The 19,545-nt window shown below is 60.0% G+C and overlaps 1 protein-coding gene across 1 annotated transcript; it reads right to left on the bottom strand.

The window, feature by feature from the left end:
* Positions 1-905: 905 nt before the first annotated feature.
* SLC35F6 (solute carrier family 35 member F6) lies at positions 906-16,511 on the bottom strand. The gene is made up of 6 exons (XM_062209113.1): positions 16,348-16,511; positions 8,099-8,171; positions 7,338-7,509; positions 6,909-7,121; positions 6,289-6,399; positions 906-4,886 (listed from the first exon to the last, which is right to left on the bottom strand). Exons 1-6 carry the CDS (start codon positions 16,422-16,424, stop codon positions 4,417-4,419), a joined length of 1,116 nt encoding a protein of 371 aa, XP_062065097.1. The 5' UTR covers positions 16,425-16,511; the 3' UTR covers positions 906-4,416.
* Positions 16,512-19,545: the final 3,034 nt, after the last annotated feature.

Here is a 19,545-nt window from a genome sequence, read left to right as displayed (position 1 = left end):
ATGTCCCCCTTAGTTCGAGAATTCCAGTCCCTGCCCAGCTTGGGAGGGCAATGACCCTCAACAAGGCAGACTGAATGGGAGGGGGTGTGCAGCCCTGTGAGGCGGTGCCTCCTCAGCGGGCTGCAGCTGTCCTCGATCATGGTCATTGGGCCCACCTCAGTTCTGGAACCTGGGGTAGCCCAGAGCAACACTCTACCAGAAACTTAACCGCGTCAGATGGGGCCTCGGCAACAGGTTCCAGAAGGAAGGCATCTACTCCTTGAATGGTTCTGGTTCTCCCCACCATGTCTCCTTTCCAGACCCCAGTTCATCCAAAGTGGGTACTGGTCTCTGCCTTTACCGCCTCCTACGGCCAGCCAGGCCTGTCTCCACATCACAAATAGGTGGCCTTCTACCCAGGGCCACGTTGCTCCTGTCTACAACTCTCCATGGTAGTCCACGGGCTGCAGGAGGAAGTACTAACGCCTGGCGAGTCAACCAGGCTGACACCAGCCGGCCACTGGCCTGGCTTCACCTCTTGCCACTCTCTGTTTTGTGCTGCCAGTCCCAGCGGTCTGCTCACCTGCTGCCCTTGAACACATTCCCTGGGTATACACTCACATGGTGCTGTGCTTGGTTGGCTTGACCAACTTTTTCTTTCTTATCCCCCCTCCCCGCCCCAAGCCTGGAATACTGCTCATCCCTCAATGCCCAGCTCAAGTGCCGCTTTCTCTAATACCTCTAGGTACAGTTAGCTCTCCCGTGCTCCACACACAAGCCTCTCACTGCGTATCAGGCCTGGCTGGGAGTCTGTCTTCACCATGTCCCTCCTCTTACTTGATGGAGCCACAGTTCTTGAGTTTAAGGGAAATCTGGGATTGAAGAACCTTAACAATTTTTACAAGTTTTTTTTTTTTTTTAAGATTTATTTATATATTTGAAAGAGTGAGAGAGAGAGGGAGGGAGTAAGGGATAAAGAGACAGGGATTTTATCCATTGGCTTATTCTCCAAATGGCTGCAACAGCCAGAGTTGGGCTGGGTCAAAGCCAGAAGCCAGGAATTCCATCAGTTCTCCCACGTGGGTGGCAGGGGCCCAAGCACTTGGACCATCTTCTGTTTCTTTCTCTGGTGCATTAGCAGGGAGCTGGATCAGAAGTGGAACAGCCAGGACTTGAACTGGTGCTCTGATCGGGGATGGCAGTGTTGCAAGTGGCAGTTTAACCTGCTGTGCCACAGTGCCAGTCCCAAGTGTTCGTAGTAAAAGGGATTTATCAACTCTTATGGCTACACAGGGAACTCCCTATAGACCTTGGCTTTGAAAAGCTGTAGTTAATGAGAGGACAGGGGACAGGTGACCAGGAGTGACAATCCACAAGGCCATCCGGGAGGTGGAGGAGATCCCTTCCTCCAATGGGCAGGGGAGGCCTTGAGCGGTAGGGTCAGAGCTGGGAACTCTGGTGCCACTCTCCCTTTCAGTCCTCCTCAGGGGTCACTGCCACTGGCAGGAGGACGCCTGAGGACTAACCCAGCCCCAGGACCCCTAGGGCTACTCTGGGAGGGGCGGGGAGAGGACTGGCCTGGGCACCGAAGCGCAGGCTGTCGACTGTATTTGAGTGCACACTTTCAGGAGTCGGTCTGTTCTAATTTCAGTGTGCAGCCCCCTTGCCAAGCTCCCACCTTTCAGAGCTCCTTTCTGCACTCAGAAGGGAAAGCCAGATGTGTCCCACCACCCTGCAGACTCCACAGGAGAGTGGAGGCCCCCACCCCCAGAACACGGCCAGGCCTCTCAAGCCCGCCCTGTAATGCATACCCACCTCCAGCAGGTGGGGAGTACACCTGCCGGCACTTCAACATTTTCTCCAGGCAGCTTCGCTTTATGTTTGTTTGAAAGGCAGAGTGACAGAGGGAAATCTTTCATTTGTCAGTTCACTCCCCAAATGTTCAGAACAGCCGGGGCTGGGCCAAGCTGAAGCCAGGAGCTAGAACTCTATGTGGCTCTCCTATGTGGGTGGCAGGAACCCAACTCCTTGGGCTATCTTCTGCAGCCTCCCCAGGTACACTAGGAAGCTGGATCAGGAGCATAGGTGGGGCTCAATTCCATGCACCCCACGTCGTGTGAATTCTGAGGTTTCACTCCACAATGGTGTTTTAATACTTCTCCCCTTCTGTGTGAAGCTGGGCCTTGAGCCGGGCCTCTGCTGGGACGGGAGGCACTGGGGCTGGGAGGCAGCTGCACAGAGCAGCCCTGGTCCACACTCCACTGGGCAGAGCTGACAAGGCCCTCTGCACCTGTTGCCTTACGTTCACGCCTAACCTGGAAGGTGGAGGCTGACATGGCCATGGGAGGGACATGAAGCCCCCTCACTCCTGGAGACAAAGGGATATGCCTGAGCCGGGGGCATATGACAGAACCTCCCCTCACCACAAACTCCCACTGTAATGCCCCCAACAGCCCCCGGGGCAGCACTCAAATAAAGACCAAGCACTTCCCCAACACCGTGCAAGAAGTCCCAGACACAGCACAAGGTCTTGGCAAACGGGCCGCGCAGGGGCCCAGAGCCGGAAACCTGGCTTGGCCTGTAGCTGGCTGACCTGGGGGAAGTTCTGGACGTCAGTTCCTTTGTCAGAACGACTGGGACCCCGAGTGATTCCTATGCTTGCACATTAGTTTTTCCACTCCAACATCCTAGGTGCTACCCCAGGAACTCACTTGTGCCCTTCTCTTTCATTTGAAAAAGGAAAAAAAAAAGTCTGGGGCCCACATTGAGTCTGGTGGTTAAGACGTCAGTTAAGATATGCATGTCCCCTATCAGAGTCCCTGGGTTCAATGCCTGCCACTGGCTCCTGACTCCAGCTTCTTGTTAATTCAGCCCCTGGGAGGCACTGGTGATGGCTCAAGTGACCTGGTCCTGGGAGATCTGGATTGAGTTCCAGACTCCTGGCTTTGGCCTGGCCCAGCCCTTGCTTTTGTGGGCATTTGAGGAGTGAAGCAGCACTTGGGAGCCCTCTGTCTCTCTCAAGTAAAACAATAAATATAACTACATATTAAAAAAACCTCTAATATTTCCAATTTTTTGAAAAATATAAAGTATAAAACAACATCCTGAGGCCTCAGTTTTTTAGACAAGGTCACTGTAGTGTCCACCACCCTCACTGTCCACTCACGTTCCTGTGACACACGCTCCCAGAGGAGCGCAGGGGTCCTGGGACTCAGGACTGGTAGGATGGTAAGGCTACCCTCCCCGGGCAAGCTCTACTAACCTGCTGTGGCCACACACAACCCGAGCGCCTCACTTGGCCACAGCCCCCGCCCTGGAGTCTCCTTAAAGGTGTTCGGTGTTTGCTGAGCTGCCCAGCGAAACGGCTGGTGGCAACAGCCCCCAACCCCACTTCCACCATGGCTGCCATCCTGCTCTGCGGGGTGGGGGCAGCTGGAGGACAACTGCGCAAGAGGTTTCTGGCCCGTCTGGGAGACCCTGCAGGGACGATGTGGGCGCTGGGCCCACAGGTTTGGACACGGACAAGTCTCTGGGCCCTGGTTTTCTTACCCAGACCCACCTCTGAAGGCTGCAGGAATGAAAGTCAAGCACTTAGCACAACGCCCGGGACCCCGCATCACCCTCAGCGGCAGGATCCGGGGGTGGGGCCCGGGCTCCAGATGTGCGTCACATCCCAGCCTGTGGCAGAAGCGTGCGCTGCCCAGCCTCGGGCTCCCCCAGGAGACCCCTCTGGCCAAACCACCTACAACTCTTGGCCTCAGTTTCTCCGTCTTTGAGATGGAAGGGAAAGGGCTTGAGCCACTAACGAAGGGTGCCTAGAGCCCCCGGGAAGGTCTCCCAGGCAGGCAGGCCCTGAGGGTGTGAGCGAGGACAGGCCGAGCGTGGCGGGGGTGGGCCGAGGGACGGTTCCCTGTCGCAGGCTCTCCTCCTCTCTCAGGCTGCACACAACCAAAGCCCACAGAAGGCTGGGCCAGAAGGCACCGAGGCCACTGCCCTGGCTGCCTCTCTGGAGTGACCAGGTGCGTGCTGGGAGTTGATGCCCCTGGTGTGGGCAGGGGCGGGGCTGGACCGCAGTGTTGGGACAGGGTTAGGGAGTCCCTCACACATTGTGGCAAATTGCTCAGATCTGCCTTCAGCTTGCTCACTGACTTCTCTTTGGAGGATCAAATTTTGCTATGAACCATAAACTAGGTGACCTGTAATGACGATCTAATTTATGACTCTGAAATCCTCATTTAGCTCTAGTGTTGCAGGAGGCCTGGGAGGGCTGGGGTCGGTCACTGCACTCAGGCCTGTGGCAGCAGAACTGCGAGCTGGGTCGTCTTGGTAGAAGCAGCCGCCTTGGGGGTTGGCAGGGAGGGGCAGGGCACCAGCTTGCAGGGCCTCAGGCTCCGGGTGACCGAGGGGCATGGGTGGCAGCAGAGGCCCAGGAGAGGCTCAGCTGGCACTGTTGATGGAAGTCCGGCCGCCCCCCAGCAGTCTCTCATGCTCGCCCTCCTCGGCGGGGCGCCGGCCCCTGGACAGGCAGGCCAGCAGCGGGCGGTGCAGCCCATTGTAGAGCGCTGTGCCCGTCAGCAGGATGAGGAAGCCAAGGATCTGCAGCGGATGGAAGGCCTCCCAGCCCAGCGCCAGGCTCAGCGCCCAGATGACCACGGTGCGCAAGCTGTCCAGCACCATGCGGGTGGTGGCGCTCAGTTCCTTGGTGACGCTGATGCCCGCGAAGTTGAAGAAGGCAATGCTGCTGATGTTGCCCAGCAGCGCCAGGGCGATGAGCGGCTGCCGGCCCACCTGGCAGAAGGCGTCCAGGGCGTCCTCCAGCATCCCGCGAGGGTTTCCGCTGAACGAGCCGGCGGGGATGTAGTACATGGGCACCAGCAGCAGGGAGAGGATCAGGAAGCCAAAGAAGCCTGGGAGGGGCGAGGCGCGGCACCTTCTGCACCTGCCCGGCCTCCAACACGCCCCGCCCACACGGCCTCCTCCTTTGGGGGTCCCGCGGCCCGCCCTGGGATCTGTCTCACCAGCAGCTTCCTGGCATACTAAATGGGCTCTGGTCACCCTTTCTCTACTTCAGCTCAGTGACATCTGACTGGATTGAGTTAGACTGTTTATGCTGTGATCCTGTAAACGTGTGCACGCCCCGTTCTCAATGCTACCCTGACCACAGACCCTGCTCTCTGATGTCTCTAAATTCATCTAAAGGCTTTTAAAAAAAATGTTGGCTACAGCTCACTACCTTGCTCTCACAAGTTTGGAAAAGCACAGCTCTCTAACTCAGAGTGTGAGTGGACTGAGGTGAGGAGCCTGCACCGGAATGGGAACTGAGGCACTGCATAGAGAGTAAGAATGAGAGGCCGGCACCGAGAGGCTGGCGCCGTGGCACGGTGGCTCAAACCACACCTGCGGCACTGGCATCCCACATGGGCGCCATTTCAAGTCCTGGCTGCTCCACGTCTGATCCAGCTCCCTTCTAATGCACCTGGGAAAGCAGTGGAAGATGGCACAAGTGCTTGGGCCCCTGTACCCACATGGAACCCCTGGAGGGAGTTCCAGGCTCCTGGCTTTGGCCTGGCTCAGCTCTGGCCATTGCAGCCATTTGCGGAATGAACTAGGGGATAGATGACCTCTTTCTCTGTCTCTCCCTCTCTCTCTAACTCTACCTTTCAAGTAAATAAATCTTTAAAACAAGTGGAGACGACGTGGTTTGTGGCGTCATGGATTTGGCCGGTTTACGTCCTGCCGCCAGCTTCGTGGCTCTTGCAGACCCTGACAGCCCGCTCTGGCAGCACAGCTCCAATTCACCTCGATAATCCTGTTGTTTTTTAAAGCATGATTTTGATGTTGCTCACTGTTCAAAAAGCCTTCGGTGGCTGCTCCCAGGCTGTCACCTGCAGACTAAATCCACCTGCCCAGTCAAGGTTCTCCGTGAGATGACCCTGACCTACTTAATTCCTGACTACTTAACTTCCTCAACATCAAACCTACCCTGCACTGCAGCTACCCTCACTGGTTTCCAAGTTCACGTGCAGTCCCCCCCCCCCCCCACTCCTGCTGTTTGAATGCCACCCTCCTGCTCCGAGACAGTCAGAATGCGGCCAGCGAGCATCGCTCCCGCACGCGTGGGCCAAGCTCAGACGCGTGGCCTGGCCCTGTCCTCTAGAGTGGGCGTGCGTCCCGCTCGTCTCGTTCTTGGCCTCCCCTAGCTCCTGGCACGGCAGGTGTCAGATCTGTCGGCTTGGGTCTGGAGGAGGAGGAGTGGGGCTCACCCTCCCAGTGGTCCCGGCCCTCCTCCCAGGCCCCGGGCCCACGCACCCTCGGTGCCCACCGCCCGCAGTGGGTGCACGTTGTGCTTGTAGACGAACTTCTCCTCCAGCACCATCTGGATGGCAACGATGATCTGGGCCATGATGATCAGCAGGTCCCCTGAGGGAGAGGCGGGGCCTGGGGTGATGGCAGGGCCAGGGGGCAGAACACAGGCCACGCCCGATTCCCCAGGTGGGAGGGACAGGCTGCCAGGACAGCACTGAGCTCCCGGAGGCCCAAAGCGGCGGCCTTTGAGGTGGAGATTTCTGGTGTCACCCTGCCTCCGGGTGGTTTCCAGTGACCACTCCACTGTAACATGGGCCACACGGCCTCCTTCGGGAAGGTTCCTCTGATGACGCACACACAGTGCTCAGTACCCGCTTGGGCTCAGTGAGCGTCCACTCCTTTCCCCTCCCAGGCGAGCAGTGTGACAGTGCAGATGTCCCAGGACAAGTAAGCCCCTCCTCTCACCTGTTCTTCCCGTACCCCCTCTCCTGCTGCTAGCCACACTCCTCACCAGTCTCCCCTGCACTCTGTTCATGACCCCGAGAGCAGGTGTGTGCCCTCGGCGGGGCCTGTGCCAGGGTGGGGGACGCGCCTGTGCAGCCCGCGGCCCGCCCCAGACGCACCTGTGATCACTTCGCTGAGCTTGTGCTGACTGTCATGCTTGCTCATCAGGTCAGCCAGGCCCACGACCACCAGCCCGGCGATGGTGGCCAGGATGCCCAGCCACTGGCTCGGCACCAGCCTGCGGCCCAGAAAAGCCACGGAGAACAGGCCTGTGAATATGATCACTGCGCCCCGCAGCATCTGGAAGCTGGAGGCACTTGTCATGTTCAGGGCTAGGAGAGGAGAGACAAAGGCTGTTAGCTCCGAGGGCAGAGGCTGCCACTGCGGGGTCCCCAGGGCTGGACACGGGCCATGGTCAAGTGCATGTGTGTGCGTGTGAGGTCTGGGAGCATGGCAGAGTGGGGGCAGGGTGGGGTGGGGAGGCGCTGTCTCACCAGCAGCCCCTGTAGGCTTCGCTGAGCCCTTCTCGGCCTGGCCTGGCTACTCACCCACGTACATGAGGCTGGTCCCTGTCATGTCGCAGAGGGCTGGCGGCAGGAAAAGAAGGGGGTTGAAGGGCTGCTGGGCGTCCGGCCTGGAGTCTGGCTGCCTTGCGGCTCTGCACTGGAGCAGGTAGAAGGCAGCCAGGCAGGAGAACTCCCCCAGGAACATGCCCACGGCCTACAGGGGCGAGAGCGCCGGCACTTCAGAGCTGGGGCATCACCGGCGGCAGTATTTTTAATACAACCGTTCTTCAAACTGGCCCAGAACCCCAACACATCAAACAACAGAAACACAGCTCCTGCGGGAGGCCCAAGGCTCTGTCCCAGCGCTCCCAAGGCTGCATGGAGTCCTGTCCCCAAACCACCCACCTAGGCCCACCACTAATGAAGCCCCCTAAGCCCTGCAGACTCGTGGGCAGCCGCATAGCATGCTGCTATTAGAGCTGGGGCTCAAGTTTCAGGCTGCTTGTTCCCAGTCCAGCAATGGGCTGTCTTCATTTCCAGTCCGGGCCCGGGCTGCCAAAGGGGAGGAGGTGCTTGTCTCTGATGTTTTCCACGTTGTCTGTTCTCAAACATGGGGTGGCACGATGGCTCGCCTGGACTCACGCAGGCCTGCCACAGGGGACCGTGCCCCCTCAAAGTCTGGCCCCTGTTCTGGGGAAGCAAGGGAGCTGACGCTGCTGAGCCCAGGAAACAGCCCGGCCTCCCGGGGGACTCCTGGCCTGAGGCCTGGGAGGCAGGGAGGGCTGAGGGGTGAGGGCAGATACCTGGAGGAAAGGGTGCTGGAAGCTGTGCTTCTTGCTCCCTCCGCAGCCCTCAGCTGTGAAATTGTCCGCCCACCTGCAGCAGAGAGAGGCAAGGTCAGCCCGGGCAGAGTGGCAGGGTTCTGTCTCCCTCCATGCAATGCCAAGAGGCTGGGGCGTGGGGGACTCGGCCCCAGCATGGGCTCCCTCCCCTGGAATGCACAGAAATCACAGATATTCTCATTATCACGTTAGTCACTATGCATGTAAAGTATCGCTTATTCTCATCAAAGGGACACGTTAGAACCACTATTTTTAATGTCACATAATAAGAAACGTACAGCACTGGGGCCGGCACTGGTGCAGCAGGTTAAGCTGCTGCTTGTGATGCTGGAGTCCCTGCTGCTCTGCTTCCAATCCGCTTCCTGCTAAGGCGCCTGGGAAAGCAGAAGATGCCACCCACGTGGAGACCTGGATGGAGTTCATGGCTTCTGGGCCTGGCCCAGCCCTTTTGTGGCCCTTTGGGGAGTGACCTGGTAGATGGAAGGAAGATCTCTCTCCGACTCCCCTCTGGCTCTGCCTTTCAAATAAATAATCTTTTTTTTTTTTTTAAAGATTTATTTATTTACTTGAAAGGCAGAGTTATAGAGAGGCAGAGAGAGAGAGAGAGAGAGAGAGAGAGAGAGAGAGAGAGAGGTCTTCCCTCTGCTGGCTCACTCTCCAAATGGCCAACAATGGCTGGAGCTGAGCCAATCTGAAGCCAGGAGCCAGGAGCTTCTTCCGGGTCTCCCACGCAGGTGCAGGGGCCCAAGGACTTGGGCCATCTTGTACTGCTTTCCCAGGCCATAACAGAGAGCTGGACTTGAAGAGGAGCAACCGAGACTAGAACCAGTGCCCATATGGGATGCCGGCACTGCAGGCAGCGGCTTTACCCACTATGCCACAGCACCAGCCCCAATAAATAAATCTTTAATATTTATACCTCACATATGTGGGTATCACCAGTTTGCTTTTTTTTATGTTTGTTGACTTCATGGCCATTGAATTGGCTTCTTTGGTAATCTTTGCTTTTATTTGCACATTTTAAAACACTTAAAACACCATTCTGTCAAGGGCTCCATGGCACAGAAAAGACCAAGTCTCTGGTCTGCAGGGGAACTTGGGCCCCAGGAAAAGACCACAGGACACAGACCATTCGATCACCCACACATAACCTTCACGGAGCTGCAAGGTCTTTCTAACGCTGACCCTTTAGCAGGTGGCAACTTCGCGGCACTGGTGGAACAAACCCCCAGCCGGCACGGTGGCAGACGGTGAGAACTGACTGCCCCTTCCTCCCCACTGAGCCCAGCCAGGAGTCCAGGCTCCTTCACGGCGCAGCCTTCGGGCAGTGGCCACCAATCACTCTGAACTGCCCGCCATCTGTGCACGAAAGCTCCCTCTCCCGAGTTTCATTTACGCTGGGCTTGGTCACCCTGGCGTCTCATCTTCCATCTGACAGCCCCGTACACATGCGTATGCCTTCTGACCTTCTCCTGAATCTCCGAATCTCCTGGCTCCGCAGCCCCAGCCCTGCCTAACCTGCCCCCCCTACCCCCCTGGCTACTGCCTTCTGGAAGCGTTTGGTGGGCCAGGCCCAGAGCCAAGTGCGTCATCTGGCCCAGCGTGGGGCTGGCCAGATGGTGACCGCTCCCTTGTGTTGGCCATCTCGGGTTAGTTGACACATCTCCGAAAGCACCGGCACATCACATGCTGAGCTGGTCAACGCAGGGCCAGGGATGCTTCCAGAGAGCCGCCGACCTGCTTCTTCCACAGCTCCTCACGGTGCGTGCTCGGAAGTGCAGCACTCGGGCCTCCTTGTTGTTAAACGTCTTTCCGGAGCAGCCAACACAGCCCTGCGCTCCTGGCTTAGCCGTGACCAGATCACGAGGCAGAGCCCTGCGCTCCTGGCTTAGCCGTGACCAGATCACAGGGCACAGCCCTGCGCTCCTGGCTTAGCCGTGACCAGATCACGGGGCACAGCCCTGCGCTCCTGGCTTAGCCGTGACCAGATCACGGGGCACAGCCCTGCGCTCCTGGCTTAGCCGTGACCAGATCACGGGGCACAGCCCTGCGCTCCTGGCTTAGCCGTGACCAGATCACGGGGCACAGCCCTGCGCTCCTGGCTTACTCATAACCAGCCCAAGCTCCCAAAGGGCACAGGTGTCTCCTGGGCTGTGCCAATGCCACCAAGCGTGGGCAGGACGGGTGTGACACAGATTCTGACCTCCGTGTGCCCCTGAGTTGGGAGGGAAGCAGGAAACTTTCCTGCAGCCCAGGGCAAGGGCTTGACGTGGACCCTGGCAGCGGGCAGGGCCGGCCAGGCGGCAGTGGAGCTCCCTGGCACTGACCTGGGACCACAAGGCTCATGGTTCTTGGGATTGGTGTGGTCAGAGGTGAGTGGACAGGAGAGCAGGAGTTCTGATATGACTGGTTAGAAGCTGAGTGAAGCCTGGAGCCCTCTCTGGTCCAACACCAAGGGGGAAGAGAAACCCCTGCTCACGGAGGCCTCATTTCTGCCTGATGTGCTGTGGCCTGGCCCTGGGGTCCCGGGCAAGACAGGGCATGGGTAGTGGGTGGAGCCACAGAGCAGCAGCAAGCTCACCCAGGAGGCTGGCTCTCTGGCCCTGGCTTGCTTCTGCAGACAGAGTGCCACAGGGCGGTCCCAGGAGGCCACGGAGCAAAGCAGAGAGGTGGGCAAGAGTGAAGAGGTCTACCCAGGGCACGGAGAAGGCTGCCCGCAGCAGGTGCGCGGGTCAGAGGTGGGAACTGCCAGTGCTGGGCAGCGACAAGACGGGGGCCAGGCCACGAGGCCTCCAGCAAGGACTTTTTGAAAAGGGTGTGTGCGGCACGTGCGGAAGCCACTTCCTCATCCTGGTGCCACGCCCAGACCACAGATGCAGCTCCAGAAGCCCCTCCAGAGCCCACACCCCCAACTCAGCCAGGGTCCAACCTGCACAACTTAGAGTAAGGACAACTCAGGCCTGAGGCTGAGAGGCAGCGCAGCGTGCAGCCCCTCCCGGCCCCAGCTCCTGGCACACGGCCACACAGCAGCTCTGGGAGTTTCCACTGAACGAACGGGGCTTCAGACCCCATCAGCAAACGGGATCCCCGTGCAGAGGCACTGTCCCCACGGGGGCGGGACAGGCTGGCGCCTGCCCTTCCCTGGGGCGTAGGGGCGCCCTGCAGGAGCTGAGCACCCCCCCCTTCCCAAGGACTGGTTTGCTTTCTCCAGGAGGCAGGTCTGCCTGGACAGGCCCCACTGGCAGGGCTCCCACTGGGGAAATGGAATCGTTTTGTATCCCCGAGTCTGGGGCAGGCTTGCAGCCCGAGGGATTGGATGTCCCCAGCACAGGCTGCCCCGCCGCTCAGCTCTGCAGGTGCCGTGGCGGGAGGAAGCCAGGCTTCTCCTCCTGGCCCACTGGTGGGGCTGAGGGACCCCAAGCCTCATAGCCAGGAGCCAAAATCCAGCCCCAGTCGAGCTGGGGATGACAGCCACACCCCCTAGGGCGGGACAGCCTTGTTTTCCACTGCACAGTTCACTGTGCACCGTCTTTGTGTCCCGCTGAAGCGTCACAATGAAGACCCACATTTTACATGGGGACCTCAGAGCTCCACGCGGCAGAGGGGCCATTCAGGCTCTTACAGACATCGGGAGAGGCAGAATACAGCGACAGTGGGGCGTCTCGGGTCACCCAGGCCAGGCTGCCACAGGGCGATCCTCCCGACACTGATGACTTGTCAGAAGACGCGAGCGGTGTGAGCTGACCCACGGCAGCGTGTGACACAAGTCCCCTCTGCCCCTTCTCCCTCCCTCCCCTACTGGGAAGGACCATCTCCCCTTGTGTTGGGTCAGGGTCTGGAGCCTGGTGCTGGCTGAGGCAGAGGCGGCCGGAGGGGCCTCGGGCTAGTGGCCCCTCCAACACGGAAAGTCCCTACTGAGAGGGGCCCGAGGCACACAGGGCACATCAGACCCCGAGGCAGGGCTGGCAGCCAGGAACTGTATCATCATCAGGTCCCCGCCCTGGCCCTAACACTTTGAAGTTCTCCTGTGACCTCCCTACTCCAAACCTCCCACTCCCTGGCTGTGGACACCTGTTCTGGGGGACAGCCCCGGGCCCCGAGGCAGGAGGCCTATGGTGCCCTGGCAGGGCCAGGCTGAGGCCCTGGGAGGAAGCACCCCGGCAGGCACAGGCCAGCTCACTTCAGTTTCCGGAGCCTCGGCAGCCCGTGCTGGGTGGTGAGTCACTCCTGGGCTCTGCCCTGTCCAAACTCCAAGCTCAGCATTCTGGGTGGTCAGGGCTGGCAGGCAGAGCTGAGGAAGTAGCCGCTGCGGCTGGCCCAGGCCCGCCTGCCTTGTGTCCATCCCCACAGAAGCTCTGCTGTTTGCCCCGTACCCCCAGCTTGGCAAGCCCCGTGAGCCAGCTTCGTTTCCCTCTGTGGCGGCCACAGAAGGGCTGGGACTTCTCCTCTCTCTGGCTTACGAGAGGATACGCCTCGTCTCCATGGAAGAGAAAATCTCCCCAGTAGATCTTTCAGTGCCTGGGAAGAAGGTGAGGCAGGGATTTATCACGCCCATTTTACAGTTGGGGAAACCGAGGCCTTCTGGCCTCATAAGCCCTCGAATCCCACTGCTTGCAAGCCTCAAGCTCTTTCCATCGTGTTATACTGCCCTCCTGACTGAAGGCTTCCTCAAGCTGGCACAGCCACCCTGCGAGGCAATTCTCCCCCGGGTGGGGAGGGCTGCCAAGGGGAACAGTTAGCCCGGAGGGGGTGGGGAGAGCCTGGGGGAGGCCCGTGGCCCTGGGAGGCCAGTCCCCAGCACCCTCTCGGCTGTGTGGCAGCTCAGGAGGGGCTGCGCCTCACTCAGTGCCTACTCTACCCTGCTGCTTCAGACGCAGCAGCTCGGCGGGGTTCAGAATCGGCACCACCCCTGCACGCACGGCTCAGGCGGACAGACGTGGTAGGGTCTCAAGCAGACGATCCGGGGGAGAGAAAGCCACGGAAAGGAGAAGCAAGCACTCACAGGCAGAGCCCTGCCGAGACGCAGGACTGCGGTCAGGGGCCAGCCTGACTGGTGGCTTTTCCTTCCCCAGGCACGTGACCTCCGCCCCCGCACCAGCCAGGGTGGGTCTCCCTTCTGAAACCTGCTGAGCAGGCAGAGCAGAGTGGACCCATGGTTCCCATGCAGCAGAAGCACGCGCCCCTGCGCTCTTCCTCGCCGGCGGCCCGAGTCCTGAGAACCAGGGCCGGGCAGCACTGCTGCTCCTTTTGCAGGACGCCATGGCAGGCTCTCAGCCCCAGGGGGCAGACGCGCAGGGTGTGCTGGGAGACGGCCCATCGGGGCAGAGGCAGACAGACTGCCCAGTTCAGGAGTGCATCCTGCGGGCTGGCTGGAAACGCTACTTTACTTGCAGGATTCCAGCTGCCATGGACATGGGTTTGTGTGTTCTTGTCTGGGAGGAAGTAGGAAGAAATCCCTAAGGAGGAAGATTTTGGGGTACAATAGTGCTGAATGAACAGGACCAGTTCCGTGGCTTGGGTTCTTGCTCCCGCCCGGTTACGCTGCAAAGAAGACATTTGCTGTGTAACTAGTGGCAATCAGACGGGGTGATTTCTGTTGCTAACATTCTAAACGCACCCCCCCCCCCCAAAATGACTGGAAGGGTCAGCACTGTGGCACAGCAGGTTAACGCCTTGGCCTGAACCATCGGCATCCCATATGGGTGTCGGTTCATGTCCCGGCTGCTCCTCGTCCGATCCAGCTCTCTGCTATGGCCTGGGAGAGCAGTAGAAGATGGCCTTGGGCCCCTGTACCCGCGTGGGAGACCCGGAGGGAGCTCCTGGCTCCTGGCTTTGGATCAGCTCTGGCCGTTGCGGCTAACTGGGGAGTGAACCATCAGATGGAAGACCTCTCTCACTGCCTCTCCTCTCTCTGTGTGACTCTGACTTTCAAATAAATAAATAAATCTTAAAAGAAAAAAAAGCCTGGAGAAGCTCCCAGCCTCCCCCGCCAGTGGTGGTTGTCAATATGGACCCTGGCCACTTTGGCCAAACTCTGAACTCTGCCACCTCGCAGCTGAGCTGAGCTCAGGCAAGTCATTCCATTGTTCTAAACCTTGGTCTCCTTGTCGAGGGATATGAGTTTATCCGCCTCGTGGGGTGGTTGTGAGAATCCACTGAGTCACACACGAGGCTGGCACGGGGCAGGCTCGCTGGTGGTAAACGGACTGCTGGGCGCGGGCCTGTCTGTCCGTCACTGACCACTGCAGGCCAGAAACGCCGTCTCACGCTGCTAACCCCACCAGGGAGGACACCGCCGCTCCCCAGGTCCTCCCCCTCCGAGAGCACCGCAGGCTGTGGCCCTAGAACACGGAGTAGAGTCCAGGGCTGGGGCCAGTCTCGGGGTCAAAGGCCCCACACCAGGTGACAGGGCAGGGCACAGGGATCAAAGGTCGCAGGTCTCCCACCCAGCAGCCGCCTCCCTGACTCCCAGGCGGCTTCTGCGGCCCTCGGGAACTGATGAGCTCCTGGTGTCCTACCCGACCGGTTTGGAGCCCTTCAAAGAAAGGCGCTGAGTCAGCACAGTGTGCCCTAGCAGGTGGCCACCTGGACCCTCCTTGGGGACAGCAGCCCTGGCAGACTTACACTTTGGAGGCCCTTGATCGAGCCACAGCTGCTACTACAGACGGATGAGGACTTGTTCTGCTGCGTTCAGAGCCCGGGCCTCCTTTGTCGCTAAGAACTTGACACAGGAGGTGACCTCCGGGAGGCCGCAGGGCCCAGGAGGCCACCAGCTCTCCACAAGGCAGAGCCGACAGGTGGGGCTCATGCAGAGCCCCCCGCTAGGGGGAGGGAGGACCCCGTGACTGCCAGCTGTGTGCACATCTGTCTCCCGCACTCAGGTTCTGCGCATCTCCAGGGCAGGGGCTGTCTTGTGGTCACCCCCATCTCCAAGGCAGGGGCCGTCTCGTGGTCACCCCCGTCTCGGAAGCCACCATACACAGGCCGGGTGAACTGAACGGAATGCTTCTCTCCCGTGGCACACCACGGGGGGATGTACCGGCCACGCACGCCAAGTGAGGACCAACACCTGCCCTCAGAGCGCTCGCAGTCAGTCTCTCTGAGCGACGCGTGACAGAACTGCAGGGCACCTGCGGCGCAGCCCAGAGCGAGGGGAAGCTTCTGCTGGGGACCACCACACCACTCCCTCCTGCTCTGGACCTGCCGAGGCCCAGGCGAAGTGAGGCCTGACCAGCAGAGAGCTGCTGCCCGCCTCTCCACGTGCACCGTGGAACTGGCCCAGAGAAAGGCCAGCTCCGGGCTCTGCGGCTCGTGGGTGACGAAGAGAAGGCAGAGGCAGGTGAGGGCAGTGGAAGGGGCAGAGAGCGGTCAGGAGCAGGTGCCGCCTGCCTGCCCACCTCACGCGGGAGACAACGCTTGCTCCCTCATCCCCAGCCTCTGTGAGATATCCTCCTGTCTCGCCTCCGCACATCACAGCTGAACTGCCTCGCGGTCCTGTCTGGCTCAACCACACTTCCCTTCTCCCAGGCAGGAAGCCCGATCCCGATCCCAGGGGTCAGGCCTGGCAGCTTCCTCCCGCACCTGGTCTCTCCCACTCCTCCCTTCCCCCTGCCCCCATCTGCTGGGCTCCACGACCATGCGGCGGTCCCAAGGACCTTTCACACTCACCGCCAGGTACATCGCAACACTTTTCACGGGTCACTCCCCAAGGCCCCTCTCCCACAGGGGAATACATCCAGCCGGGGCACATGGTGCTGCTTACGGGCTGACTTCCAATCTGGCCCTTGGTTTCCTGCCTCCAAGTCTGGCTTGCATCTAGATACACCACCCCACTTCAAGGCGCCCTCTTCTCCGAGGGACCCCCTGGGGACACTCTTGGTGCTGCCACTGTGGCTGGTGGGCCCCAGTCTGGCTCTCGGTTCTGAAAGGGCCGGACCCGGGCTGGGACTGCAGCCCTTGAAGGGCCGCCCGTAGGCGCTGATCCAACCCTCCCGTTTAAAGATTGGAAACGGAGGCGCGGAGACCGGGAGAGACGGCGGATCGCGGCCGGGGCTCGGATCCCCCCAGCGTAGGGCGCGGTCCCGTCCACAATTCCTCCGGCCTCCCCTTGGGTGGCCCCTAAACAGCGGGAACCGCCCGGGCCTACTGGGAAAGCCGGCGGGGAGCGCGCGGGGGTCGCAGCGTCCGCTCCGGGCCGGGCCCACACTCACTTGGCCGACAGCGTGTTGATGGAGCCGGTGACGAGCATGAGCCCCGCCAGGAACAGCTGGTACTTGGTCCAGGCCATGGCGGCGGACGCGAGGGTCCGCTCCGGTCAGCAGCTGTGGCCCGGGTCACCCGGGGGGTCTCCGGCTCGAGCGCTTCCGGGCCGGGAGTCATGTGACCCTCTTGGTCCCGCCCCGCGCCGGCTCACCCCGGGAGCGCGCAGGAACCGCGGCGTGCGCGCTCCCCGGGAGAGGCCGCGAGGCGCAGGTGCGGGGAGGGTTGAGAATCACGGCCGCGGTCCCCTTTCGCATAGGGGCTGACGGGGCGACGCGGGGAGGATGCCTCGCGGAGGCTGGAGCCCTGTGTACCCCGAGCCGCAAGGGGGAAGTTCGGGGTCCCCTCTCCGCAGGGCTCCCAGGGAACTCCGGGAGGCCTGGGGGTGTCCCCAGGGACCCCCGCCCAACGAATGGCTCCCGTCTTCCTGCAGAATGGCGCGGGAATGTAGTGCCAGCAGCCGGGGCGGGGGGCATCTGAGAGCCTGAGAGCCGAGCCGACTAAACGGAGCGACACGGAGGCCGGCGGTGGGCCGAGGCCGGGCCCGCGCTGCCCGAGCTCCCGCCTTGTGCGCGGCCAGCCGTCCTCGGCCTCGTGGCTCCGGAGTCAGCCAGGCAGAAATACCCTCCCCGGGTTGGTTTGCCGAGGATTTCCGGCCGTTAACATCCCAGCCCCACTCTCAGCCGCCAGCTGCCGCCTTGCGCTAAGGCAGGGCTCCAGGCTGCATCCCAGTGCCCCGGCTGGCACGGAGTGCACAGTGGTCCCCTGATCGTGGGCCGCCTTGTGGGAGCTGCGGAGGAGGCGGGCCCCGGACAGCCGCGTCCCCGCGAAAACGGCCAATGTAGACTCGCGCGGCAGGCAGGGAAGGGGCGGAGGAAGTGGCTGTGCACTGGCACAGAGGCATGGGCGAGTGTGGATCTGCACACTATTCTGGAACATTCCTTCACTGAGTGGGGGGAGCTAGGAGACCCACAGGAGGTTGCTTCTTGTTCCCTGCAATACCTCTAGTTCTGTGGGATTTAAAAGGAATTGGGGGGGGGTGGCACTGGTTAAGAAGCACTGGGGACACCCACACCCCACCTGGGAGTGCCTGATTTGAGTCCCAGCTATGCTGCTCCTGACCCAGTTTCCTGCTAACGCGCACCTTGGGAAGCAACAGGTGATGCTCAAGTACCTGGGTCCCTGCCACCCATGGGGGAGACCTGGATTGAGTTCCAGGCTCCTGGCTTTGACCTGGCCCAGCCCCACCTGTTGTGGGCATTTGGGGAGTGAACCAAGGGGTGGAAGATCTCTCTCTTTCTCTTTCTCTCTTTCTCTCTCTGTGTTTCTCTCAACTAAAATGTAAATAAGCAGATAAAAATGTAAACAAATAAAAGAGCGAAAGGAAAGCATCCATTTACCAAAAGTGAGACACTGGAGCCCAGTGAGACTGGCTGGGGCCGCCCCACCCCCAGGAGGCAGTTCTGAGGGGCAGTGACTCACTGGGCGGGGCTCAGGCCAAGGGCACTCCCTGGAGTAAACATGACTCATGGCCATTGGTGTCACCAGCCCGACATGATGTCACTAGCGGCACAGCTACGGCCACATCAAGCAGCGAATTCTAACAGAGTCGCTCTGCCTGTTCATGGCGCGACTGTCTCTGGAACCCGAGACGGGAGGATTTATTGGCAAATACACATGGAGCCAACTAAGTGTGGGGCTCCCGGAAGACAAGCAAGGCAAGGTTGCTGCCCCCAAGGTGTTCTAGGTTCAGCAGAGGAGGGGTGAGCATAGTGTTCCCCATGCGGGGACGTGAGAGCGTGTAAGAGGCAGGGGCCTGGGGTCGGCGTGGATGGGCAGTGACAGGGACCATCCGAACTGTCCTGAATCGGATCCCCTGGGTCAGGCCTGTGCCACGAGCTTGCCCGCTGTGGGCTCAGTTTCCACAGCAGCCCTGTGATGCTGGAATTCAGGCTCTGTGCAGGGACTTGGAAGAAGAGCAGGATTGTTCCAGATGGAGAAGGAGGGGCGTCCTGGGCAGAGACTACCCAACAGCCACTACGGGGCTGGCCAGGGAGTGACCCCTGGGGAGCTCCAGGTCCCTCATCCAGCCAGAGTGGACTGGAAAGGGGAAAACTGGGGTGGACATCAGAGTCCACGGGAACAGGAGCCAGGGTGAGGCCCAAGTCCACAGGAGACGGGCATTCCAAGGAAAATAGGAATTTTTTTTAAAAGATTTATTTATCCACTTGAAAGTCAGAGTTACACAGAGAGAGGAGAGGCAGAGAGAAAGAGAGGTCTCCATTCGATGGCTCACTCCCCAGTTGGCCGCAATGGCCGGAGCTGCACTGACCTGAACCCAGGAGCCAGGAGCCAGGAGCCAGGAGCCTCCTCTGGGTCTCCCACGTGGGTGCAGGGGCCCAAGGTCTTGGGCCAGCTTCTACTGCTTTCTCAGGCCACAGCAGAGAGCTGGATTGGAAGTAGAGCAACCGGGTCTGGAACCGGTGCCCATATGGGATGCCGATGGTTCAGGCCAGGGTGTTAACCCACTGCGCCACAAACACTGGCCCCGGAAAATAGGAATTGAGATAGGTATGCTTATGCTGAGGACTTGCAAAATCCATCAGGTGTTTGATGAAATTCAGGGATGGAGCTCAATGACAAAAATTCGCTTCAAAATTTTGAAAGCCTGGATTTCCTAGCAAAATACTCTGCAAATCAGCATGAATGTTGTTAATACTTGGCCTGGATCTGTACCTCTTAAGATTTCATATCCTGGAGCATTGCCCCCCGCCCCACCCCCTACACCCTACCTTGGAAGTCAGAACTTGGGCGGCTGGGACCCTGGAGACAGGGGATGGTGTGAGGTGGGGTGGGTCCTCCTCCCTCCTTTTCGGAGCCTTTAGAAAGTGGAAGGTGGGTCAGCCTCCTGCAGGTGGGGGTCTCAGGTTTCAGGGGAGCAGTGTTCTCCCAACTGCTTGGATTTGACTAACTCACGTGGATTCAAGGCAACAGCTTATGTGAGAATGCGACTGGCACAGGGGAGCAAGTGTAGCCCATTTGCAGCAAAGCACCCGCCTCAGGATCCGATCCTCAGGGGGCTAGGGCGTGGAAGAGATGCGAATTTCTTCCTGTTCCTGTAAAAGACAAGATCGCAACCAACTCAGTTA

This window comes from Lepus europaeus, chromosome 13 (genome assembly GCF_033115175.1).
Source record: "Lepus europaeus isolate LE1 chromosome 13, mLepTim1.pri, whole genome shotgun sequence".
Lineage (NCBI taxonomy): Eukaryota > Metazoa > Chordata > Mammalia > Lagomorpha > Leporidae > Lepus > Lepus europaeus.
This window is presented reverse-complemented; position numbering and strand designations above follow the sequence as displayed.

Coding starts and splice junctions, on each gene's coding strand:
- SLC35F6 (XM_062209113.1), bottom strand. CDS start 16,424: ATGGCCTGGACCAAGTACCAGCTGTTCCTGGCGGGGCTCATGCTCGTC. Junction 7,122..7,337: donor GACCAGCCTCATGTACGTGG/GTGAGTAGCCAG, acceptor CTCCTCTCCTAG/CCCTGAACATGACAAGTGCC. Junction 4,887..6,288: donor GCGGGCGGTGGGCACCGAGG/GTGCGTGGGCCC, acceptor CGCCCCTCCCAG/GCTTCTTTGGCTTCCTGATC.